We start from the raw sequence: 25,874 nt of genomic DNA, 5'->3' as shown, positions 1-25,874 counted from the left end.
AAAACTTGGAGCCTGTTCTGGGTAGGAACTGATACTCTGCATTCTTTTCTATATTCAGGAGTTGGTTGGAAGTGCTGTGTACAACCTGGGCCCCAGAAGCTACCCCTGTAGTGCAGGTGGTGCTTCCACAGCAGCAAAGCCCACGTAGAGTTCAGATGCTGCATGTGTGCCTTATTCCTGCTATACTGCGAGCACCCAGTCTTTCTGCCAGCAGTTCTCTCTTCAAGTAAGAGTATTCATGAAAACTGTGGCTGGAAATCCTTAGCAGTTTCTTAGTATGGCTGTGCAGATGCTAACAGGATCACCAAGAAACTGGTTTTCTTCTTAGATGTCTAAAGAAGCGACTTTTGCTTTGCTCCTTGAGTCTGAAGAGCAAAATCAGAAGTCTAGCAAGCCTTGTGTTATCAGTGCAATCTAGTTAACAAATATGCAATCTCTTAATCATTGTTTGATCTTAATATTATGGGGAACTCAAAAGCTAAATGGAAATCATACGTTTGCCATGCCACTGCAATTACCGGTCAGTTACATTGGTGGGATCATAAAATCACCATGTTGGTCTGGAAAAGATACATTTCTCATTAAGTGACGTTGGTGGGATTTCACTCAAATGCCATCATTTGTAGCTTTATTACCTTTGTCCTACTGTAGCTTTTCAGCAACACTACTAGGAATCTTGTCAGAGCATCTAACCCGCCCGCCTGGGTCATTCCTGTGTTTCATTTCTGTAGCCCCAAGCTTCACTTTCTCCTCTATCTGGAGTTTTCCATCCTTTAAAATGCCAAATACGCTTCCACATAAGTGGATTTCCAGTTTCTGCATTTAACAGACCCTGCTTAATAAAGAATGCGTGATCTTAATTTTCATCAAAGATACAAGTTTGGAACTGAAGAGGATTTTTTGGAGATCTTTTGGAGGTTTACTGTGTACGCTTCTCCATCTGATGTAATAAAGTATTTTTCCTTTTAATGAGCAAGAGCGTAGCCTAGCTGAATGTGCATATTTTTTACAGCCTATAGTAAACTGTTTTTCTTGCTACATTCTTGTCATCCTGCCCTTTTCAATGTGAATAATACATTTGAATTTAGTAGGCTGTATTCAGAAATGATGCTTAAGAGAAAGAAGATGTAAATGGCAGAGCTGACACTCAGGGTTTAAGCCCACTAAAATTGCGGAGTATCTGTTTTTAATAGTGCAAAACATCATAGAAAAGGCATAAGCCACTTAACGCGTTCAACAGAAAGCAGGTTGAAATTTCTCCTTCCCCCCCCCACCAGCAAAAAGCTGTTTGTTCCCAAATCAGGATCATAACTATGTCCTCACTCAAAACATACAAGCGACTGCACTAGGACAGACCGATTTTACACTAGACTGTGCTTAACAGACATCAGCAGCTTTCACTGTAGCCTCCTTTGCAGTAGTTACTGCATAGAATCAGTTGTGAAGTTTAGTCAGCGGGAAACTCATAAAGCATGTACCAGACTTGTCATCCAGGGAGACCTGACATTTTACAATAATTGATATTTCCAAGGCAGTAATTGCCATCACGTTCTCCTCTCGTTCCCAATAGTCAGTATATAGATTAGAAATGTGATCATTCTCCCCAAAGAACAATCTGTTGCTGCTGTGTCCAGCTCTTCCAATTGGTAGCACATGTCTTGTTTTCAGAAAGGCACCTTGGAGAAGGAACTGGCAAACAGGTTGTAAGTTTTTCTCACTTTGTTCTGCAGTTGTACCTCATTACTGTTGTATTCCTGTCCTTCTCAAGTCCAGTTCTTTTTCATGTATTTTAGCAGGCTTTTAATTTTTTTTGTATTAATTCGTCATTATCTCAGTGATACCAACACAGTAAAAAGCTCTGTAGAAGATGGGGGAAGGCAGAGATGGTTGATTTTAACTCGGCTGCTTTTAAAACAAACCATTTCTGTAAATGCGTTGTTGGGCACAAAACTTTACACTGACCAACACTGACAAGAATAACTGAGTGCTAGTCACCTGCCCACTTCTAACAACACCTGCTTTCCTAAAGCACTGATATAAATGTTAGCGCTGTAATTACTAAAGCCCAGCCAGAATGAGAGTGGGATGGCTTACTTGTTATGTGATACAGTTACTACCATTCTGCATTTGTGAAAGTAATAAAATGACAAAACAAGCGGGCACTGGGTTTTACCAATTTTATTTCTAGACTTTAGTGTTGTTGTTTGTTGTTTTTCTTTCTTTTTTTTTTTTTTTTGCTGGAAACTTGTCTGTTACAGGTCTGTTGGTGAAAATGTGCATTTCAGACCAGTGATGCCAATAAGTACAATATAAAAATGTACAAATCTGAATTGCTTGCTTACTACAGATTGTTATAACAACGTGACAAACAAAGCATCTCTGTTGGCACATGAACCCACGTATCTGGATTTGGCATTTCAGTACACACAATATGGAAAGAAATTTGCAGTACACACTGCCACTCAGTGTAACACATAACATAACCAACAACCACTAACTCAGTAATCATGTTTGGTTCAGAGACACAGAGATGCCACAAACAGAAGTGTTTTATGAGGTAAGCAGTAAGAAATGTTCCTGAAATTTGAACAGAATGTATCCAGTCCTCCTGGGTCCTGCGACTGCTAGTAGCATTGCAATGCTCTGTTTATGCACTATGTAGGGTCTTAACTGCATTTGCCTCGAAAGAGTTCTAATTCTGTTTTGGTTTAGCAGCATACAGGCAACAGCTAGATTATTCTTCAGCATACAACTCTGTTAGCTGGCTTGTTTATGTGATTTACAGGCTTTTTAAATTAGCATTATGCTATAATTAACAAAAAAAATAAAAATAAAAACAAAAACAAAAAACCAACCCTAATATATCATAACAGATTAAACACACAAAATACTTAAAGAGTTCCAGAAGATAACCTATCACACCAAGTGATGCATCCCAACTGACGGGAACCACATCAGGTGGCATACAAAAGTTATATTATAATGCACCTTTCATATATCAATGTGGCTAATAACACAGCTTAGAACTACTATGATAATAAACCCCAGATCAGACAAAGAATCCAGCTTTATAAAATGTCTAACAACAAAAAGCGGACATTATTCGATCTTCTGAAATGTCTGCTGTCTTTACATCAATGCAACCTAGTTGCAAATCGCGAGACCCATTCAGAATAACGTTCGATGCATTTCCATTTGCAGTAGAACTATGAGGCACTGTGTACGAACATTAAAACCTGGTCTAGACATGGTTAACTGAAGTATGAGGTATTGTGAAACAGGAACCTTTTTTGGAATAGAGCAGTAATCACATTAAGTAAAAACTGATCACATAAAAAAAATCTACAAAAAAAAAAAAGATGTCAATAATATAATTTTCTATGAGAAAATTAAACCCTATAACATGGCAGTATATGACATTGTATAACAAAAAAAAAAAAAAAGAAAAAAAAAAGAAAAAAAAAAGAAAAAATAAAAAGAAAAACCAAACTGATCCACAAAATAGCAGCAAAACACAATGACAAAGATACAGAAAAGCAATGTTAATTTTTTTTCTTTTTTTCTCAAACCATGCTGGGAATTTATCCATAGCAGCTCAATAAAAATGGAGCATCCACTCCTTTTCTCTTTTTTTTTTTTTCTCTTTTTTTTCCTTTTTTCTTTTTTTTTTTTTCTTTTTTCTCTGTTCCTTTTTTCTTTTTTTTTTTTTTTTCTTTTTTCTTTTTTTTAATGCGTTTGTTTCGTCTGATTTTTACAATCAACACCTTAGCGGCAGTTTCCTCACATACATTTCACCATCACATTCTCCTCGAGCATCAACTTCAACAGCTATGTCCACGTCCCTTCAGCTACTTCCTAAAATAATAATAAAAAGATACATAGCCAAGATGTGCAAATTTTCTATTTGTAGCTAAATAAAAAAACAAAACAACAACCATGGGGCATATACTGGAATAAGAACTTCTTTCAAGTACTCCAATTTTCATATCTATTAACTATGGCGTTTTTTTATCGTGGTTAGCTTGCTATTGAAAATGTCTGAGGGGCCAAATAGACTGCTTGGTTTTGGGTTTGTTCTCTGAAGCGTGTCCTTTTTCTTTCATAAGCTGCGTTAAAACTGTGACAGCAAGGGTAGAACGATTCTTTTTTTTTCTTATTTCAGAAAGGGGCGATTGCATTACTTTACAAATCATACTGGCCTTACGAACATCCTCTGCAATAAATATTCTTTTTAGCCTTAACTATAAATTATATATTTTAGTGTTTAAAAACCTTCAGTTGCAAAACATCTAGAGACAGTCCTTAAAACTGTGCGTCCTATACGTGAACCTTTAAGGCCCCTAATTCATTACCATGTGTTGGCACCAAAGGATTTCTAAACTTCAACTTTTCTATAGAAAAGGATAGGAAGATATCCTGGCAATTTGTGAATGCAATTTCTCTCACTGGAACACAACCTTCGGATAAAGAAAAATCACCTTTCCTCTAACACCATAGTTAAATGCACTTGCTTTGCAATTCTGAGTTTGCCAACAAGCACTTAATATATTTCCAAACCATTCCATTTAAAAAAAAAAAAACAAAAAAAAAAACCAACAAAAAAAACCCACCAAAAAATAAAACAACAAAAAAAAAAACCCAAAAAAACAAAACCAAACAAAAAAAACCAACAAAACAATTCCCACACAATAAAAGAATGTATTTCCTATATCTAATGGACTGAAAGTGCTTTGAATGGAATGGTTTTAGAATATTACAAACAAACAAAAAAAAGACTAAGCTGTGGATTGAACCTGACCATAATTAGGCTGAATATCTGTGGGGTCAGACCAGCATTTTACACAGGTAACTACAAAAATATGAAGATTACAAAAATATAATATATTATGTCACTATTTCGGTTTCTCTTTATAATAGAGTATCGTATGAGTAGTACATTGGCCTTTCCCAACAACGCTAAGCTGGAACCCTACAAATGCACAGGCAATCCACAGGCACAAAAAAAAAAAAAAAAAAAAAGATTAACATATAATAATGCTGTATACTAACATACACTAACTTATGGGTTACGTTAACCATTTATAAGGTGAAGAGGATAAAAAAAAAACAACCTAAGGAAATAAAATAAACATTTACAGATGAATTATAAAGTGACTAAATGCATAAGCAAGCAAGATACAGAAAAGCCTAGAACTGCGTTAAAGTTATGCTTTTTAAAGAAAACAAAAACAAAAACAAAAGAATATTTCATTTACTATCTAAAAAAACCCTCTTCTACTTTAAAAATGGTTGGTTGGTTGGTTCGTTTTATACGTAAGAAATCAAATCTAATACCTCCCCTGGAGACATTTTGTGTGTTAATGCCTATTTTTACAACATACAGACAAGAACACTTTAATATAAAAACTAGTTGATTATTATTGTATAAAATCCTCTATTTTTGTAGCACAAACCCCTGGGGGCAATGCAAATACTATTTTTTTTTCCTTTTTTAAGACAGTTTTTGGGGTATTTTTTGTTTATTTGTTTGTTTGAAGTCACAGATGGAAGGGAGACAGAGCAAGGTAAAATATAACAAGACTGGTTTTCCCTTCTGGTATAAAAATGTCCTGGAGAAAAGGGTTTCTGTGGGGGAGATCCCGATGCTGATTCCTTCTCAGATGCCCTTTCTTTGCTTCTCTTGCCAAGCAAACCCACTAGAAGAAGTCCTCTTAAATGTTCACATCTCGCACATCAGTGGGTGTGCAGGAAAGGTCTGCTTCGTCCTCTACAGTCTTTGTTTCTGAAGATACGTTGTGCTGCTGTGCCTGGCGTAGACTGGATTCAAGGAGGGATTCAATCTGTTCTTGGCAGGCTCGTAAACAATCCTAGGGAAGATTGAGCAGGAGGAGAAAAAAGACCCAGGGTTCTTTAGAAAAATACTAACATCACAGGCCAAATACCATTTCTTAAAATGTCACGAGAAATACAGTCAAGTTATTTGGGAGCCCAGGAAGAGCAATGCGGAACAGTGCAAAGATTGGATGAGGTACCCAAACTGCTGCAGGGTGCTAACTGGCTCCAGCCTTCAGCAGTAACTCCTGCCATCTTCCACTTAACGGCCTCAGTGAGCAGCTCCACATGCGCTCCTCTGACAACTGTCATTGTGCTCCCTGTGTCAGTGCACAGAGCTGCATGGATGTGGTGCACGCTCTTGCAGTGACACGGGCAGTAGCCAACCTGGCAGGACCTTGGCAGAGAAAGCTCTTCAACGAAAGTGGCACGTATGTGGATGCTCAGATACACAAAACTGAAGCTGCCTGCCAGCTGCTACTGTCTGCAGTAGTGGGCAGCTCAGGTTAGCTAACTGATTTCTAACTCAGAAAGCATCTGAGCAGAGAAATTTAACCATCAGCATGACTCCAAAGTGCGGAAATGTTTTATAAGTATATCACTAAGGTGATGCCATGCTTCCACTTTGCTACTGCATCCACCCTGGCAGCTCAGAGCAGGAGCTCTTTCCTCAGCTTCACAGCCCATGTCTGGAGCTGGGTGCATGGCCTGAAAAGTGTCATGGCTGTACTGTGGACTGGCTCTGGTTTGAATGGAGAGCAGCAAGCACCCAGCAGGACCAGGTTAACTGTGGGAAAGGGGAATTTCCCCAGCCATTGAGCACACCATGAGCAGGCACATCCAAGTGTGCAGCAATTCCATTTGGAGAAGGCCTGTCAGCTCAACCTGTCCTGCAAACTACGGCTGTGTTCTTCAGAGCCACACACATCTACTGCAAGGGCACAGAACTGGTGCTTCAGCAGGCACAACAATCCCAGTGTTTTGCCAAAATTCCTCCAGCGTGCTGTTTACTCTTATCTATACAACAAATATCGTAAGCTTTTTCCCAACATATTTAACTCTGTGTCTGAAGGACTTTGAAGTTTCCTTTCAGTACTGCCTTTTCTGATTTAACCTATGACATGTGTTAGCCCTTGCGGTGAACCCAGTCTTCCATGATAAATTGCCGTCAAAAGTGTTAGGATGTGCATGACTGAGAATGAATGTTGTTTTCCTGAGAGGGTGACCTGCCTGCTGTTTTCTTTATTTCCCAGTTTCAATTCTGCCTTCATTCAGAGGCTTCTTGTGTGATCTACCAGCTTTTCACTGATTCCACTACCACAAGAATCTCCTCTGCCACCAATAAGGGCACATGGCATTTGGGGTAAAATAAGATTAGAAACCCAAGCAAACAATTCTCTGCGAGGCCTTTCTGAGAGAGAGGGAGGTTAATCCTACCTCTAAGCAGATCAGACCATCAGTTACAGCTCACTGAAAACACATAACCTATGACCTCTCTTGGTTTAAACCCTAGTGTAATATTTCCTCTTGACAGAGACACACAGCGTTTTAAATGACAAAAAGAAACGCCTCATATCCTGAAGTCATGATGCCTTCGGCTCCTGCATTCCTCTGGCCTTCCCACTACGTTCCCTGCGAAGCCCCTCACCCCTTCCTGAGATATGACAGATCAATCCTGTCTGCGTGGCTGCTGCTCACCCATCCTGCAGCGTCTACCTCAGTCACACTTGGAATTAGATGTATTAAAACAGCACATGAATAGCAGTTTGGGGATTTTTACTTTTACAAATCTGGACACTTTTTCAGATAATTCTTTGATCACAAAGTGCTATGCCCAGGGTTCCAAACTGAAGCTTATTTATTTTCATAGCAAAGCAAATCCTGTTTTTATTTTTAATGCTGCTATTTGCATGTAGCACGTCTAAGTCCTGAAAACTCAAACCATTCAAAAGGATTTCAATAAATACCTATTCTTCTCCCTCTGGCATTCAGCTGCCAATTAATACATACAACTACACTATTTGAAGATTATTTTTGACCACAGATATTTTCAGTTCCAGTGAAAGTCTCACAGTACAGCGTGTCAGAACTGCCTAACATGTTTTTAAAGCATTATCCTTACAATTTTTATCAACAGCAGCCTTCTGCTGCAGGTGACAGACTGTTTTAAGTGTCAGGCATTCTGTTTCAGACCGTGTATTACTCAGTCAGTCACCAGGTGAGCGGAATACCTTAGGGCTAGCAAAAATAACTGCAAAAGACAAAATTCACCATGAACAACCTAATACAAGCTTGTTTTCATTCTCACTACTTCTCAATGCTGAAAAGCAAACACTAAACTTGTGCGTTATCCTGATAACTTCTCCCAACAACTTTTCTGTTTCGCTACCCAAATTTTCAATGCCCACAGTTTGTTCAAGGTCATAAACCCTTCCTGGATTAATTAAGACCCTCAGTGGAAAAAACAGGAAAAAATAAATAAATAAATAAAAGACTTGCTAGCTTAACTGATGTGGTCAAATACCTTTAACACACACAGCAGACATGATCACACTCCAGGGTCAGATACTAAAGGAAACAAGTAACAACAACAAAGAAGAAGCTGCCTGGAAGTCCTTTGTTACTGCCTGACCCGCTCTGGATAACAAGCACATGTCTGAAGGTGCCTCTGAGTAGAGGCAGGCAGGAGACGAATTCCAACGCGCTAACAGACAGCATGGAAACCCAATCTAATCTAGTTTAGCAATTTTCTGGCCTGGAAATGAATGTCAGGTAAAATTCCATCTGTTTGGATGATGGGGTCAAGAATAGAATGATGGAAGACAGCCCAAGACTTCTAATTGTGATTATCTGACTTCTAATTACCCCTGATCAAAGGCAAAATGGGAAATTGGACTCCTACCAACATAAACATGAACCATAAAGGAATTCCAATCAGGTGATATCCATTTTACTTTAGATTCAGCTTTCTTTGAGACTAAAGGTAAAAAAGTGTAATTATATAACCTGAAATCCAACAGACCGGCTGTTCTAGCTAATAGATAATCTGGGAGAACGTTAGCAATGCTGTTATAATGCACGCTCTTAATATTTCTGCCACATCAGTGTAAAGGGCTTCGGTCATGCAGGCTGACAAAGGGGAACCATCGCTGTAGAGTAACAAACTTCACGTGGATGCCAGCTAAACAGATACTGGCAGTAGGCTTACATGGGCCTGCCTCATGGGAAACTGCAGGGGCATCACACTGTGTACAAAACCAAGCAATCTGCCCTTTCCAAAGTAACAGCAGTGAAAGATGCTGTACTCTTACTTAATTACAAACACAACATATATCTACATATAGCATAACTGCTCATTTTCTGTAACAACCTCTACAGAAACCTTACTTCCAACTCTAGCTGCACTAACAAGTAAATATCTTTAGCAACAGAAGCTGGAGGAGTTACTTCCTTTCAAAGATCTTAGTTTTTTTAAGTTCAGGTCGTACAAGTTGTGGCCTTATGACGACTCTGGACAAGAAAGAAAGAAGCATTAGTTTCCTTCTTGCTCAATTTTCTTCTGAAAGAGCTGTCATCAAATAAGTCAAGTAAGTCATATAAGAACATGCTCTTGTTCTCCAAGGTGTGTGAGCATCTCCTTCAGTGTTCTGTCAGAGATCATTAAATACTGCCTGTATTTGAGTCAGATGCTGTCAGTACCAACAGCATGCTTAGAATTTTTCCTCAGTACCTCCTTCAGCCACCTTGCGCCAAGGAGAGGCCAATCATACACTGATGTACCTACACTGTTCCCAAACTCACTGAAAGCATGACATGTGTGCACCAAATATTTACAATATTTTACTTCAGTGTTCCTATAACATCTAACATTTCAGTGCTGGATCCATGCTACTTCAGCTGCGGTAACATAAATGGCAAAAACACCACTCTAAAATCTGAGGCGTTGTGAAAGTGACCGAAGAAGTTGTGATATAATATTTGTCAGCAGTTGTTTATCTGATGTAATATATTCTGCTGTGAATAATTCATTATGATGCATTCATCTTTCCAGAAATCATTCAATCCCGCCAACAACACCCAGTTACACAAAACTAGTTCTGATGGACCTGGACTAATAAAACTCTCCATGGATTTAAATTATTAACGTGAAAAATTATTTAACAGCATCTCAAAGATTCTGCCCTAACCAGACTTGTCTTTATCTGTCTCATTGTCCAGCAGTGGGAGACCTCACAGGAACCTTTTAAAAGCATCTATTTATTGGTCTTCCACATTGTTGCAAAACAAAGCTCAACTCTGCCCCAACCTCACACACCATTATGACATGGATCATTGACTTCAGGTCTTCCTTGTAGGCTCCCTTCCTGGCCCATTCACTCATGAAAGGTTTATTGCTCGCTAGTTACTGATGTGCATCTCCTGGAAGCTGCAGGGCAAAATGAGAGTCCTGTGAGGACCATCTACCTTGTCAGAAAGTCGTGGGACAAGCATTTGTTCCAAAAAGGAATTCAATACCAGCTACTGTGCAGGTCTAGCACGTAATAAACCAAATTAGATCATTAGAACTCTTTTAAGAAGGGCTTTTTCACACCACTTGGCACAATAAAAGGCCTCAAGTATGGTCAAAGATAAGGTCAGAGATACCACGAGGTCCATTTATTGCGATCCCAGTAACTATTTCCTCGCCTTTATTTTAATGGTTTTCTTTTGCACAGACTGCTGTTTAATTACCTATAGGCAAATTACGGCTTTTGAAATCATCCCCAACTCAGCTCAGGGTTTCCTCTGCACTGTCAGATACGCCTCTCAGGAACACCAGAGCTGGATGTGGTGTTCCTATCAGTAAGCTGCAGCACTGTAACTGCTGATTAATAATGGCTGTAATGACAGCACAGAACAGGGACCAACACCAGCGAGCATCTTCAGAAAACACCCTCTGAGGTTTGACCTTTACCGAGATTTACTGCCAGATTAGCTACTGCACAGCAAGCAGGCATTCATTCTTAAACTCTAAGGCAGAAGGATCAACTGAGAAGAGTCACTTACCGGATCACATTTGATAACTTGTGATAGGAAATGTGTGAGGCATTGATAGGAGAGGAAAGTGTTAGTGTTCCCCAGATGCAGGCCTTGCACAGCTGCTACCACACTGCCAGCTGCGATCATGGAAGGTGGGTTTGAAATAAATTTAACATCTGTATGAAGAAAGAAGAGGGGAAAAAAAAAAAAAAGGAAAAAAAAAAAAAAAAAGACTGAAATGATTGCTGTAGAAGCCTGCCCATACACATCCACTCTCTTCTCCCAACATGGCTTCAGCTGCCAGCTGCTGCACCCAAACACTGGTGCCTCCCGCTCCGAGATGCCATGTGCCCCAACCTGCCAACAGCGGTCCAGGCGGGCAGCCCGCTGCGCACAACACCTGGTAGGGCACTGTCATTTGGGGACTGCAGTGTCACAGCGCTTTGCCCATAAGCTGCCGTACCGCTTGGGAAGCCCATTCCCGTTCCCCAGTAGTGCACGTCATCAAGCCCTAGGTGCACTCCAACCTGAGCCCCCAGGCCCTTTAAAGCACTGACATTCAAAGGAATATGGCTTTAATGAACAGCAACATCGGTAAAAAGAAAGGAAGAGAGAGACCGCTTAGCCCTGTCAGGAGGCAGATAATCCATATTTAAATTAAGGTTTCATCTTAAAAATGCTTTGTCTCAACCTAGTCTCTTGTCAGTGGCTGCCATCCATCCCGGCAACAGGGATTTAATGTAAATGCAGCATAACTAAGTGACGGGGGTCCCAAGAATTGGCGGACAATCAGTTACATTCTGATGTGACACCATGCTGACAAGAGGCTGGGCCCCCTTCCAGACTGCAGTGCTGTAGGTCTCTCCACAAAGCCACTCCCATGATTCCTTAAGGGGCTATCTCTGCCATTTAGCATGGTTTTGGTGCGTGTTTTTTAATAAGAATAATCCACGTTTTAATGCTAAGACTCTTTTCCATTGAACAGGAATGCGTTTGATGTGTGGCAGCGTACACCTCGTAGGGGAATCGGAAAGAAAAGGAAAAAGAGGCACAAAAGCAAACATCTGATTTTGCGAGGAAGAAGGGGAAATGCCACATTATACGCAAGAACCTGAGATACATTCCTTCAAGCTTTTATCAGAATACAACTTCCTCTGGGCCGAAAAAATATAAACCATCTGTCAAACCCCTGAATGAAATCAAAGGAATGGACAGCTCAGAGAGCTCAGTGGAACAGCGTGAGTATTAAATCATGCATCTCCTTTATTATGATAAAATAACTTCTGTGACAATGTTTTACCAGTGAAACTAAAGCCTCCACCACCCTGTGGAAGCCCCCTCCTCTGAATCTGTCCGCATATCTCTGACGCCTCATTGCAGCCCAGAGCAGTGCCCACCTTCAAAAGGGCACCGCGCCCTGTGCTCTATGAACCTTCACATTAAAACCGACACGATTAATTGTGGCCCAGCTTTTGTGATGAGCTGCCAGCAAAAAGCCAACCTTGGTCTAAAGCCATCTCCTGCGCGCCACCACGTTCAAAGCAAACGTAATTTGCCCCCTTTTCCTAACCCGCCCATTTCGGGACAGACGTTAAGTACACACACCTTGGATCAAGCTCCTGTCATTCCCCCAGATCAAGGTAGTTAAGGCTGGTTATTGACAACACACGCATTCCACAGATGGTCTCCCAGCTGAAAGTCTGAAAGGCAGTGGCAGGTGGGCTCCAGAAGCAAGGGCCTTCAGCAGGCAAACGTGAATCCCACCGTGATTTGGTTTCCAGCGGGGTGCAGTGGCAGTGACTTCACGCCAACATCGACTGCTTTCCACGCACAGGACGTGGCCAAAATGTGTCAGTTTAATGAAGTCCATCCTGACAAGATCATGTTTGGGATTAATATTTGCGTTCTTCTTTTAAATGGAGCAGTAAACAAGAACACGAATTCATAGTCACACCCTCATTCTTTCCAAGGTGGAAAAGTGATAATGAAGTTTAAATGACCAGTTTGTGTCTGTCCCTATAACCACTCCAGACAAGCAGCATGGACTGCCTTTTTGTTGCAACTCAACAAGGAATTATTTGTGGCAGAGGCCACTAATTTCAGCATATTAATCAGGGGGCCCCTCTCGCCTGTAATTGGATGCCCCCAAGTGAAGAGTGTGGCATCATTGTCAGCCTCCATCGCCTCATCTTGCGCTATTGAGCGCTCAGGAACAAGGGGGCTTCGGTGAGATGAATTAGACCTGACACAGCCACAATGGGGTAGGGGGCCCCATCAATTGAAGCACACATCCCCAGTAGCCTATCTGAGACTTCATCCAAAAAGAATAAACAACTTCAGCGTTGTTAAAAAGAGAGAGAGAGAGAGAGGGGAGGGGGAGGAGAGAGAAGAATGCCAGCCACCCTGAAGGGAGGACAAAGCAGGCATATAGGCGCTGCAGCGCTTTAAAAAAAATTCCTAACAAGGCGAGTCACCCCTTTTCCTTTTTAAATGGAGCAGCAGTTCCATCCGTCTGGAGAGCTGGGGGCTATGAATGAAAATCTTTTCATTGAGGCAAATCAAAACTGCGAACATAAATCACTTGCTGCAAGATGCAACAGGTTCCAACTGGTCACATACCTTGAGACTCCCAATTTTATAAAGGCCAGAGAATAGGAGAATTGTAACCCGGTTGTTTCAAAGCGAGATCTTTCTTTCTCCGTTCAAGAGGAGGAAAGCAACAACAACAATAACGGCAATAATAATAATAATATAAAAGGAGCCCGGTGTGTTTTGATAACCAGAGGAACATAATGAAATGCTGAAGCTCCAATATTTGTTGCTATTCATTGTTATGCTTCTATAGAGCCGCAGTTCTCCCTCAACACTGGTCTTAACTTGGGCCAAAAGAGGCCTGCTTCCTTTTGAGCTATCCCTGCCTTGTTCGGCCATGCCAAGGCCCCATTCATTAAGCTCAATTATGTGTTAACTTCAAACAACCCCTGGTCATTTTTTATTTCTTTTTTTTCCCCCTCTTTTTCTCCCAAACCCACCACAGCACAAAGACATCCTTTGGTGAAAATGTATTTCTCGAAACTGAACCTAATCAAACAAATGCACTTCTACTAGCCAGGCAACGGAGGAGGGAGCTCAGAAGGAATTCCCCTCCACTTCACCTTGCGATGTAACCTTCTCGTTCTGGAACAAGCACGCATGCACGCTCATCCACAAACACTTCCACAGCATTCACCTTGCTAAGCCAACTGGCAGAGATCTTACTTTCTACGCCAGCATTATTTTGCTGCCTCCTCTCAGGAGTCTCTCCTTCAAAAGGGGACACGGGCCGTGCACTTCAAGCAGAGGACATACTGAGCTCACCCCCGAGGCCACTTCAGCGAGTTTCACAGTGTTTCCAGTGGACTTTGGATTGAGCCCCACAGCACAGCATCCAGGCAACACAAGGCATTTGCAGTCCATCTAGGTTCGTTTTGGCAAGGGGAAACACAACCCAACAACAGCAAAGCAAAGTCCAGATGATACTTAAGCCACATGTTATCTTCACTAGCCGACAAAGAAGTCGCGGGGGAAAGCAAGAGGTAGAGAAAATCCCAACATCCAAAAATAACAATAAAAACACAGAGCCCAGTGGCAGCCCTTCTGCGTGCACTTTCCCCAGGAAATATTCCCAGCTTGAGTAGGGAGCCAAAGAGGGCCCCAGTTCCGGTGAGCTCAGCATTGTTTTTCAAAAGCTAAGTAGAACTCCCAGAACATGGCTCTCATTTACTGATGCATTCTCCAGCTGTGGTTTGTACCAGTGTTAAGTAAAGGCTCTAGATGTGCTTCCTAGAAGAAACTTAACAACAGCGACAGTAGATCAAAGTACTGGACCCTTAGCGAGTGTCCAACCTTTGAACTACTCTTGTTTTCATCCCTGTCATTGCCAACACAACAACCTAGGTTAACCATCCCCATATCCAAAGGGAGGCCAGGGGAACTGTTCTTTTTAGCTAACAGCTGGGGTAGCATCAAAACCAGCAAGTTACACATTCAGGGTCCCAGCAGCCTTATCTGGTGGGTTCTGACATGGAGAGAGCACATCTGACTTTCCCGTCGTGCTGCTGCAGGTGGTGCAAAGGCTGCTGGGGGGCTGCACGCCCCAATCCTGGAGCAGCGCTGCTGCAGTCTGACTTTGGAGCCGCCCCACTGTGCCGAGTGATGCCAGTGCATATAGATGTCCCACGAGGGTCTGGTTCTGTCTCTGGGCCTCTACCAGTAGGCTCTGTGTAACCCATGTTTTCTTCCAAGTACCTGTGGACATCTCTCGAATCTTTTTACCAAACCTGTATCTGGAAGACGAGCTTCCCTAACTGGGTTGACCACACATCCCACCGAGGATTTCCCAGGTGCCACAGCAGGCTTGATATCTTCCAGCACGGCCGCTACCAAATATTAGCGTTTAATGCAGCACAGTATCTCCTTTGCACTATGTTTTATCAGTGCTAACAGTGTCTGGCATTCCTCTTTACGTGCTACTGCAAAAGAACATTTGCTTTGGCTGCTTTTTCTTCCTTATTCCTTTGCCATTTGTGGATTTGTCTCGTCACACCGACAGCCAACACACCGAAGGTGCCGCGTTTTGAGCAGAGGATCCATCTTCCCTCCAGGACTTCTTTTGTCCTGCTCCTCTCTGCTCTGGTCTGTGGGAACCGTGAGATCTGGAGGACAGCTTTTCCTTCCCGCTCTGCCAGGGTTCAGCGGGTGAAGCCGGCGCACGCACAAACGCACACACACACTCTGCATGCAAACATGGAACTTCAAAGCCGCGGCGCGCACAGGCACGGTGCCCTTGAAACCAACGATCGGGGCCCTGCGGACCTGGCCTGGCAAGCACTTGCACGGGGCCCTGCACATGGCTCTGCACATGGCTGCGGCACAGCACGTGGCTGGGGCGCAGATGGCAGCACCGGCCCGCGCCAGCAAAGCCTCCGCACCGCGTGGCTCCTGCCACTGCCGCCAGAGGGGAAGAGGCGGCTCGGGAGGGAAGTTTCCAAACCCCCCACACAGAGCTGTTCCCTCCGCCTATAAAGCTGTCTTAGGACAGATCTGCAGGCAAGATTCCCCCTGTGTGGGCAGCGAGCTTCTTGCTGCCCCAGCACTGATAATACCCAGTGTGTGGAGGCGAAAAGATTGTGCCCCACAGCATGCATCCCGTGCTGCTGCACAGAGAAACACGGTACTTCTCCCCCAGCCAACGCATTCAGCTCAGAAGTATCTTCTGAGAAAGCTTACCTGTGCGGAGTAATCCACCTTCTACAAACAACAAGGGCAATAATCAGGGCTTAAGCTCCCTCCCCACAGCCCCGAGAGCCCACATTAGCCACAGCCGCGAGCCAGGGCCGGCTGTGCGCAGGGGAGCGACGCGCTTTGCGGGGCGTGCAGGGCTCATACCTGTAGCGCACAGAGCCACAAAAGTCTGAGCATGTTTACGGATGATCTGTTTGGTGTCCTCTGCCAGAGGCATTTTAGTGAGGAAATGTTCAATGAAATCGTGGGGGGTCATTGCAGCCAGATTCCATTTCAGCTTATTCACCAGCAGCAGCTCCATTTGCTGCAAAGACAAAAGGGAGGAAGGGGGAAGAGGAGGAAGAAACGGAGGGAAAGCGCCGTTAGCCCAGATGGTACAAGCGGGGCCGTGCAGCACCCGCACCCCGTTACCCACGCCCGGCCCGGCGGAACCCTCCCGCGGTGGTCGCTACAGCCGGGGCCGGACCGGGCCGCCCAACGCACCCAGAAAAGCGCCGCACCCGGTGAGGCCACCAGGGGGAGCCCAAGTCGCGCCTCGCCGCGCCGGCTCCAAGCGGGGCAGCCTCGGAGGGGGGGCGGGGGGCTCGGGGGGTCCGCAGCCCCGTGGAGACGAGGGATGTGCAGGCGGAAGGATGCGGCCATGCCCGGCCCTGAGAAGGGGGTTCCCCATCAGCGTGCTTGGCGAGGGGGGCGGGGGGTGTTTCTTTGTTGTTTCTTATTTTTTTCTCTGGTTTTATTTTCTGGCCTGAGGTGATTAAATACGCAATTACCAGTAACTCGTCGGGTCTGATGGAGTTGTCGGTGTAAATGCACAGTTTTTCCGCGGTCAGAGGAATCGTTTCCTTCATTTTGGAAGCCACAAACATGCAGGTAGCTCCGAGCAATTGCAACCGGCTTTTCTTGAGGGGTTCGAAAGACAAAAATCTGTCCAAATAATTCATCGCCAAGGGGAAAACTTCCTCTTCGCACTTCTGCTCCTCGCAGACCTGCGGGAAGGACGGAGGTCGTTGAACAACAAATTCGGCATCGGCGCAGAGCGACCCGTCCCTCCCCCACCCGGGCTGTGCGGGGCGAGGTTGCGGGGGGGGGGGGGGGGAGTAGGGGGGGAAAATGGGGGGGAAGAGGGAAACGCGGCAGGGAAACGGGGGACAACGGAGGTGCGAAGAAAAATGAAAGTCACGGGGGCCAAGTGGGGGAAACGCGGTATTCGAAAGATTCGTGGGGAGGAAAGGGGGGCCAGCGCGGAGGAGCCCGTCGTCCCCAGCGCAGCGGCCCCCAGAACGAACGACTTTAAAAAAGCACAGAAATGGATAAGCGCAGGAAAAAGCGGGGGCAGCGGAGGGGGGGGGGGGGGGGGAAAGAGTGGGGGCCGGGCTGCCCCCGGGCTCTGCCGTTCCGCCCTCACTCTGCCCCCCGTTCGCTGCGGTGCCTCGATCCCCGCTCCGTTCGAGACACAAAGGTGGCGTCCAGCCGCATTTCCCCAGACGTCATCTTTTCAAAAAATATTTAAAAATATTTAAAAAATCCGCCGGGCTCCGGAAAAAAGCTGAAAACGAAGCTCCGGGGGTCCTTTACCGAACCCCGTAGCCGGGGTCCGCCGGGGGGGTCCCGGGGAGGCACCCCGAAGTGGAATTCCCCTCGTCCCTCTCCCGCCCGCGGCGCGGCCGGGCGCGACGTTTCCCAAAGCGAGGCACGGCGCCGCGCTTTCAAAAATTAATTAAAAATAGATCGCGGGCGTCCGGCGTTTCGGAAACGGCACGAAAACGTAGCCCGGCTCCCGGGGAGCCCACGGGGGACACCCCAAAACGCGTCCCGTTCGGGCCGAGGCCCTTTCCGAGCCGCTTTTTCCCAAGCGACCTTGCAGATCGCAGCCCGGCACAAGCGCGCCTTTGAGGGGTGACCGCAGCCCGAGCTCTCTTCGAGCCGAACAAAGAAACTTTCACCCCGCGGCTCCCCCCCGGCAGCGCGGAGCCCCCCGGCCGTGCCCTGCCCGCCGCCCCAGCGGGGTCCCCGGCTGCCCCCCCCCCCTCCCGGCCCCGCCGCACCCCCTCCTCCCCCCCTTGGCGCGCTCCCCGAGACTTTCTAATTTTCTCCCGATTAATAAACGCTTTTGCTTTGCAATAAAAGAACAAAGATGGCGCGTAATACTGGCACGGGCAGCGCTTGCATACGTGTACAAGGATATTAATTTAAAATAAAATCCCCGAAAAAAATATTCGGCAGCCTCTCCCGACGGCCCCGAGCCCTGGGGCTGCGGGGTCCGGGGCGGGCGGCAGCGAGACGGGCGGCGATACGGCTGTGCCCGGCGCACCTGGTTCGGGGACGGCGGGCCCGACGGGTGGCACTGCCGGATCCCGGCCCCGCACCGCGTGCGGCCGCCGGGGGAGCCGCCGCCGGGTGCGGGGCCGCCGCGCCGTCCGTCCGTCCGTCCGCCTGCTCTGTCCCGCGGCCGCCGCACCGCGTGCTGCAGCGGAGCCCCGTGCAAAAGGGGGGCGAGGAGCCGGCGCGGAGGGAGCCCCGCGGCATACACACCTCCAGCATCCAAGTGGCGACTATTTTCCTCATATATGGCAAGATTTCCTTCTGCACGCACTTGAAGTAGGACACCGAGGGCGAGCAGGTCTCCTCCGCCTTCAGCATGGTCTGCAGCACCCTGTCATTGAGCAGGTTGGCGTCCAGGTAGGCTCGTCGGATGGTCTCCACCTCGCAGCACAGCAGCTGATGTTCCATGTCTGCCTCCTTCGTCTCGAGTCAGTTCCTCAAGGACTGAGTCAGTCTCTCGCTCGCTCTCTCTCTTCCCCTTCCAGGAGTCCCTTGGATGCTGCTGCTGCTACTGCCGCTACAGCCCTCTGGAGGCTGAAAAACTTTCTAACTTCCAACAAAACTCTCCTGTATAGTCCCTGTGACGTTACTGTTGTTAAGCAGAGATCAAAGCACGAGAGAGAATGAGAAAGAGAGAGAGAGAGAGCCAAAAGCGAGGGGCAGAGCCCTAAAGCCATCCCATAGGCTTCAAGTCCTTCCCCTTTGCTCGGCTTATAGAGCGCAGGGGTTTCATGCAGATGCAAATGAGACGAAGGCTCGCTTTCTTCAAGGGCAGGGGAGAGGTGGGGGAAACCCAAATTGTCTCCTCGGTGCCTCGTGCATAATTTTAAGAACGGAGAGAGTCGTGCGGTGGGAGCCGAGCGATGAATGGGGCCGGGCCACACACAGGCACGGGGTGCACGCCGCACAGGGGAGCGCTCGGCCTTGTTTTACGGGGGGCGCGGGGAAGGGAACGCCGGCGCTACCTGCGGGCCGTGCTCCGAGCCGGGCACGAGGCCTCGGGGCCGAGCCCACCTCGGGGACAGCTCTACCCCATTTCCTCCTTCCTATTCTGTTTGGTTTTTTTTTGTCCCCCAGCCCCACCGACTTCGCCGCAGGCCGCAACTCTACAGTTGTAACCCGGCGTCGGGGGGTCTCCCCGTTCTGCTGCTTCTTCCTTCCCCCGTACATCTCCTTCCGAGGGGAGCGGAGCGGAGTCGCCCGGAGACTAAAGAGACTAAAGCTCCGCCGAGCACAAAATGGTGGCCGGGCCCACCGGAGGCCCACGTGGGTGCCGGCCCGGCCGCCTGGGGCTGCGCCTACCTGGAAGCGGAGCGCTCCGTCCCCAGCGGAGCCTCCTCCGAGCATCTCCGGGCCAGGACGAAGCCTGGGGCCCGCGGGAGGATGCTGCACAGAGGGCTGGCAGGAGGAGCGGCCCGTGAGGCCCGAGCCTCAATACCGGCTGGGGCCCAGGCTCCGCGCTCATTTTATGGGCAGCCAGGCCACGGTCTCGCGGCCGTCGTGGGCACGGTGCAAGGACACGTGGAATCTCTGCGGCGTGAGCGGCGCCGGAGCCGTGGGGCACCCGGTGCGCAGCTGTGCGCCCACGGCGTCCGGTCGCTGCCCGCCCGGCTCCGTCTCACCCCAGCCGACGGCCGCCACGGGCTGCCCGCACGCTTCGGGGCCGTGCCGCAGGGCGTCAGGGTGTGAAGCCGCCCCGCGCCCTTCCGTCGGGCCGCACGCGGGACACGTGCTACCGCGCTCACAGCGCACGTCGGCCGGACGGCGGTGACGTTTGTAAGGCACAGCTCGGGCTGCCCGCCGCACACCCGCGGGGACGCCGCCAAACGAGCGCTCCCGCAGCCCCAGGACACGCCGCTCGGGGCGAGGAACCGCTCGAGGCCGCGGGTCGCCCCGTCCCGTCCGGGCCGGGCAGCGCCTCTCCTCTCCCCACGTGCGCTCGGTCGGGCCGCTTCCTCGCCGGCCGCCCCCTCCCGCTCCGCGTTCCCGCGGGGTTCGGGGCGGGCGGTGCCGGCGGCTGGGAGCGGCGCTGGCGCGGGGCCCGGGGGAGCCCCCGGCTCGGGGCGGCGCGGCCGCAGGAAGCGCCCATTAGCATGAGCCAATGGCGGAGCCGGGCTGTTACCGGGCGGGACGGGCAGATCTCGCCGCCCGGTCCCGCCGACACAAAGGGGACTGGTCGAAAGGGCGAGCGCCGCGGGGTCCGATCCCCCCGGCCGGGACGGCGGACGGCACGGCTCCGCCCCCAACGCTACCTGCCCGCAGCCCCAGCGCGGCCGGAGCGGGTAGCGGAACCCGACAGCCATCATGGCTCGGCGCGGAGCAGTGCGCGCTGAACGGCACCGCCGCCCACGGGCCGCGATCCGCTCCGGCACTTTCTCATGACGTGAGCCGGGCAGCGCTCGCCGCCCCCGCTGACAAAGGGAAATGGGGCCCGGCAACGCCGCGGGAGCGCGCATTCCTCGCGTGCCGCCGCGCCTCGGGGTCGCGCACTGCACGGCCGCGTACCACGAGGCGGCTCCGTGCCGTGGGGGGGTGACACGAGGGCCGGAGGGACCCACCGCAGTGAGCTCACATCTGTGCGGGGCTCGGGAGCAGATGTATCGCTCTGCGAAGCTGCGGCGTGCGGTGCAGCTCAGTTGGGTTGTAAATGAGCACGGAATAGCATCACTGTGTGCAGACGGGTAATATTAGAGTGCCATCTTTGCGTACCCTTTATGGCCTGCAAGTGTGTGCTATGTGAGCAGATAGATAGCTGCTCTGTCCCTTGTGGTCGGTTCTCACCTGTGCTAGGGCAGCAGAGAATGCGAGGTATGATAATAGCCTCCTATTAAACTCAATTGAATTTCTTTTGTTGGCTAATTTTCATTTGTATTTACATCGTTTACTAAATTGCTCAGACTTACAACCTTGAACTGTGGGTGCTTCTTCTAGGGGGAAAAAGACAAAGATGTATTAACACCTTTGTTAGCAGGTATTACATTTAAGATGGATTAAAGCAAGAAGCCTGAATAAAACATGAATGTCTGCTTTGATTAATAGCTAAATCAGAGATGCCTTGTTTCCAAAGAATAAAGTTCTCTGTGGTACTAGCATTGCCTCGGCCTAGGAAGAACCTGGAGTTTGCTGTTCACTGTGCTGTAGGGTCCCCAATCTCCCAGGAAAGGGTAAGGCTGTGCCAGTACATCATGCCTCCATCCACTTAATGACAACTGGGAGAATATTTGGCACACAGCTAAAAACTGAGAGGGTGTAACCCTGGGATCCCCTAGCGATGGTCTATGGGGCTATGAAGACACACGGATGGATGCAGGGAGGTTGGAATCCTCTGACAGATTGTTAAGTGGTAGGATGTTCAAAAGCAAGACTTCAAACACTCCAAGGTTCCAACCTGAAATACTGAGTCATCTAGGCACAAGTCTGTGCTGTGTGCCTTGTACCATGACACCAGTGCTAATTGCAGCAGGTCTTGAAACATGCAGGCAATTTCCCAGCAGGGAAGGGGAGGATCTGGAAAAGGGGAATGGCTACATTTTTGTTCAAAAGCCCTCACCTTATCTCTCCTCTTCAAAATCCCTGTATAGTTAAAGCATGTTTAGTCCAGCACCCAAGCATTTCATCAAATCCCAGCTTCGGTTTTGAATTCACACTGGGGCTGGAGCTGTTTACTGAAGCTGAATCGCAGCAATACAGCAGCATAACAACAATAAAACTGTCTCAAGAAATACCAAGAATATTTTTTCCTGCTTCTGGAGCAACCCGATGATGTAATACAATAGTTTTCGGTGGTGGAAATGGGGCTGGATTTCGGACGATTTAGAAGCTCATTCAATAATAGATTGAAGCACATGCTTAAGTCAAAACATATAAGTACACCAGTGTTACTCATGTTCTCATAAATAAAATACATGTTGCTGAGCTGGAGCCTAAGGGTGCAGTTTGAAGTTAAGGCTAAACTAATCTAGAGGTGTTGGTGTTGCTGGAAGTGTTTGGTCTTCTCCTGGTTTTCTATCCTGCAATGTCTTGTGCTGTGGTGAGACAAACATCACATTGGAAACAACACTGGTTGCTTCCCCAGCAACATGAAGAAGTATTAATAGAAGGAGAAGTCTCCTGTTAATACTGAAAGTCAGTGGAGAAGCACTGGAGTCAATTTCTGCACTAACGTGAGGTCCATGATGGATTTCATGAGCTAGAGAATGAATTAAGGGGAACAAGTATTTTCATTAGGTTTAATATGTTGTGCCCATCGGATTTGCAGTCACTCATCAACACTCCAGCTTTTGGCACATGGCCTCATTTATCCTTGTACCTGCACGCACCCAACTCTGCACTGTCTGCTCCTGTAGGGGTTTATTTTGAAGGGGGAGAGGGGGAGGAGATTGGAATTAGCCCGACTTGAACAAGTAGGCCGAGGAACACTGAGCAGTAAAATAAAGTCCTGATGACATATTTGAACTCTTGTAGACCATGGGTTATCTGATCTGCAAGGTCACTGCTATTCTCTGGGAAAGTCTGAAAGAATCTGCTCTCATTTCAGGCTTAAAGGGCCCTTCTTGACAACGTGAGGATGCAGATTCCCTTTGTCTGCAGTATATACAGAGATGAACGTTTCAGAGTATTTACTACCTGCATGTTTTCTCTTTCCTTTGGATTTAGAAGCTCATCAAAGGCAGACAGGGTAGAGTTTTAGTAAAGAGAAAGAAAAATTGACTCCGATAAGACTACTGAAACCAAATGAAATGCAGAAAGGAAAACTGTAATGTAAAAGTGAGAAACCTAAAAAAGAACTTTAAAATTCCTATTCGTAATTTAAACTGTCAGCAGCAGCAGAAATCAAGAATTACATTTCAGACACGACTTATGCCAGGCATGTCTTAAAAAAAGAAAGACAAAGACAAATTGGTAATGCCTGAAGAGGCTGTCCCTGGGAATAAGAAGTGCAGGATTACACCCTGGGAAGCCAAGCATCTTTTCCACTGCTCTGTCTGTAAGAGAGAGGAATGATGGCCCTTGCTCTTAGTGGCTCTAACAGATGGAGTTGGGGAAGCAGTAGGAAAATAACATCATTCAAACTTTTGTCTTTCTGTATTTATGAAGAGTCGGGTTTATGCCTTGCTCAAAATGTTTGAGGCTATTATATTACAAAGATTTGGTATTAATATGATTAGGCTAACAGTATTTTTTTTCTGTAATACGCATCATAAAATCCTGTCAGAATGAAATTCAATGCTGAAAACATCAAATAATAACTTTCACAGACCATTAAATGCTTAAGGCTCCAGTGTGGGAGCTTATTACAAAGGGACCCTGAAATGCTGCTAGCCCTCACATTAGAATATACTTTAAGTTAGAGTTACTCCCCCCCCCCCCCGCTGCCCCCAGGCTTTGTTTGCACCAATATGATGTAAGCTCTTGCTCTGTTACATTGGTAAACAGACCAGCTTAGCTTTGTGGCTGGGTTCTTGCAGTAAAGCCAGGATCCTGGAGGAGGGATTGGAGAGGTTGTTCCCATCCTCCCACAGGGATCTGAATGCACAAACTCTTGGCCACTTTGTCCTTGCTGGCTGTGTTCAGCAGGATGAGCAGTCATGTCCCTGGCTGGTGTCCCTCATGCCACCATGTGTACTGCTGGGAGCGGTGATAATTCATGCCCTCTTCTGAGGGTCTGCAAGTTTAATGTCCTTAAGGAACATGTAATTCGTGCATACAATGCTGTGCACCGATGCCATTCAGATTTCTTAGCTCCCTGTAGGAATATGGATTTGAATCCATGTATTTGACTCCAGGTAGATGTTAGAATATCATGCGATTTTCTCCTTGGGCTGATCTGATCTTAGTCCACGGATTCAGGGCAATGAAGTTAGACAGAATGATAGCAAAATGGGTGCTGGAGCCTTTGGTAGGAATGCCTACTGTTCTCCTTCAACAAAAAGCATATGATTAATCACCTGATTGATTACATTACACTTTAATTAAGATTATAAGTGCTGAAGAACTGGGACTTTGTTTTAGTTTTCCTTTGTTATCTCTTCACCAAGGCTCTGCAAGTGTGACTTGCAGAACACTTCATCTGCCTAGGTCCATAATTTGCAGCCTGTGTTGGACATAAAAGGTCTTACATTGATTCCCCCTTACTACAATTGTTCCCACCCCTCTATCAGGGGGCTGAGGTCACATTCTTCCTTGCTAGTGCTTCCACAGCTGGATCCATTTTAACAAAAAGCAAAAATGTGGGTGAAAATGCATTGATTTCATTTATATCAAAAAAAGTTACCTTCCTTTACTCTGGACTAATTCCATAGGTTTACCTGGAGCTCTCATAGAGACACTTGTAGGAACTTCCACAGAAAGCTGCTGATGCAGCCTAGGCAGCTGCCACCAGTGGTTTACAGCTACTTTCCTCCTGAGGTATTTGTTCTCCACCTACCCAAATCCTACATTGGATCCAGTCCTCAGTAACTGGTATGCTACTGTAGTGAGTGCATCAGTGCTGAAACCCACCTGAAATCAAAGCTGAAGCACTTTCATAAGCCAATTGCTTCCTGGCAGGAGTCAGCCCCCAGCCAGAGCAGGCTGAGACCTTTGATGCTATCAGTATGGAGATAAGGAGTAGAGTGGCCAGGCCAGCTGTTGGCTTTAACTGCATGCCTGGTAGCCAGCCCTTAAGGCTACTCACAATGCTCTCAGGAAACACTTTTTAACATTTAGTTCAAGTGCAGACAGGCATTGGAGTTGGGTAAGGATGAGGCCACAGGTCTGTTACACCACTTTGGGGTCAAGTTTAATATGTGGTCTCTGCCAGATTTCAGCCACACAACCCAGAAATTGGGCTGGAAATACCACTCAGACACAGGCACTGGTACTCCCGTACTTTCTTCAGAAAGCGGGGTCCTGGCCTCAGGATGGATCCTTCCTGCTCTTTCATTGAGGCTGACACATTTAACAAGCCCTTTGCAGGAGCCATCCCAGTTCTTCTTTGGAAGTTCTCTGCCCCCTTACTCCAGCTGGCTGAGCCTCATGCATGGTGGTTATCGCATCTCAGCTAAGTGTTTCAGATGCAATTGTACATGGGTATGCAGTTTCAGACTGGTTTAAATAATACGTAATAATAGTAATGATACTGATAATAATACCTGATGTTATAGACGAGAAAAATAAAACTATTGTCTCAAAATGTACCTGATGAGCAGCACAATGGTGTTACGTACTTGGAAGAGGGGGAATGGAAATTACTTCACACATTTTCCCTCCCATGAGCCTTGTCTAGCCTGCAGGTTACATCGGGGAGACGGAAGCATCTGCCTGAGAAATGTGGCATGAGCTCAGGTCGGGGCAACAGGCTGCCTCCCACACAGCCCATTCAAAAGCACTATCAGATGGAAAGGGGTTACAGACATAGCGTAGTGTATCAGTCTGTG

General features: G+C 47.1%; 3 protein-coding genes across 10 annotated transcripts in view; 1 reads left to right on the top strand and 2 right to left on the bottom strand.

Annotated features, from left to right (window-relative positions):
• Positions 1 to 16,910, top strand: part of LTO1 (LTO1 maturation factor of ABCE1) — a 28,853-nt gene extending 11,943 nt beyond the window's left edge. For 2 of the 5 annotated variants that reach the window (XM_032445188.2, XM_032445189.2), the window contains one exon: positions 59 to 2,507. In XM_032445188.2, coding sequence (XP_032301079.2) covers positions 59 to 148 — 90 coding nt within the window. In that variant the 3' untranslated portion in view covers positions 149 to 2,507. Of the gene's footprint in view, positions 1 to 58; positions 2,508 to 7,366; positions 9,973 to 11,836; positions 13,664 to 13,888 lie in introns of those variants that run through there. The other 3 variants (XR_004307614.2, XM_032445191.2, XM_032445190.2) reach the window with 3 other exon arrangements.
• CCND1 (cyclin D1) lies at positions 2,164 to 18,985 on the bottom strand. 4 transcript variants are annotated; one of them, XR_014946989.1, is made up of 6 exons: positions 18,667 to 18,985; positions 16,905 to 17,120; positions 16,120 to 16,438; positions 12,457 to 12,722; positions 10,879 to 11,027; positions 2,164 to 5,867 (listed from the first exon to the last, which is right to left on the bottom strand). XR_014946989.1 is itself a non-coding variant. In XM_015863635.3 (5 exons), exons 1-5 carry the CDS (start codon positions 18,862 to 18,864, stop codon positions 5,712 to 5,714), a joined length of 879 nt encoding a protein of 292 aa, XP_015719121.1. In that variant the 5' UTR covers positions 18,865 to 18,985; the 3' UTR covers positions 2,164 to 5,711. The 4 variants fall into 4 exon arrangements, 2 of the variants coding, with proteins under 2 accessions (XP_015719121.1, XP_085406102.1); XR_014946990.1 differs by having other exon boundaries at positions 16,279 to 16,438; XM_015863635.3 differs by lacking the exon at positions 12,457 to 12,722 and having other exon boundaries at positions 16,279 to 16,438.
• The window catches only part of LOC146760657 (uncharacterized), a 272,204-nt gene continuing 265,143 nt past the window's right edge, over positions 18,814 to 25,874 (bottom strand). The window contains exon 5 of the mRNA XM_085549975.1: positions 18,814 to 24,376. Coding sequence (XP_085406101.1) covers positions 19,923 to 20,912 — 990 coding nt within the window. The 5' untranslated portion in view covers positions 20,913 to 24,376 and the 3' untranslated portion in view covers positions 18,814 to 19,922. The remainder of the gene's footprint in view (positions 24,377 to 25,874) is intronic.

This window comes from Coturnix japonica, chromosome 5, assembly GCF_054131305.1.
Source record: "Coturnix japonica strain WE chromosome 5, WE-NBRP24, whole genome shotgun sequence".
NCBI lineage: Eukaryota > Metazoa > Chordata > Aves > Galliformes > Phasianidae > Coturnix > Coturnix japonica.
This window is presented reverse-complemented; position numbering and strand designations above follow the sequence as displayed.

What these genes read in the sequence shown, in the direction of transcription:
- CCND1 (XM_015863635.3), bottom strand. Translation starts at nt 18,864, where the DNA reads ATGGAACATCAGCTGCTGTGCTGCGAGGTGGAGACCATCCGACGAGCC. An exon ending in TCAGACCCGACGAGTTACTG is followed by an intron (nt 16,439 to 16,904) that starts GTAATTGCGTAT and finishes TTGTCTTTGCAG; the next exon opens with CAAATGGAGCTGCTGCTGGT. An exon ending in TGTGGCTCTGTGCGCTACAG is followed by an intron (nt 11,028 to 16,278) that starts GTATGAGCCCTG and finishes TTCTTCATACAG; the next exon opens with ATGTTAAATTTATTTCAAAC.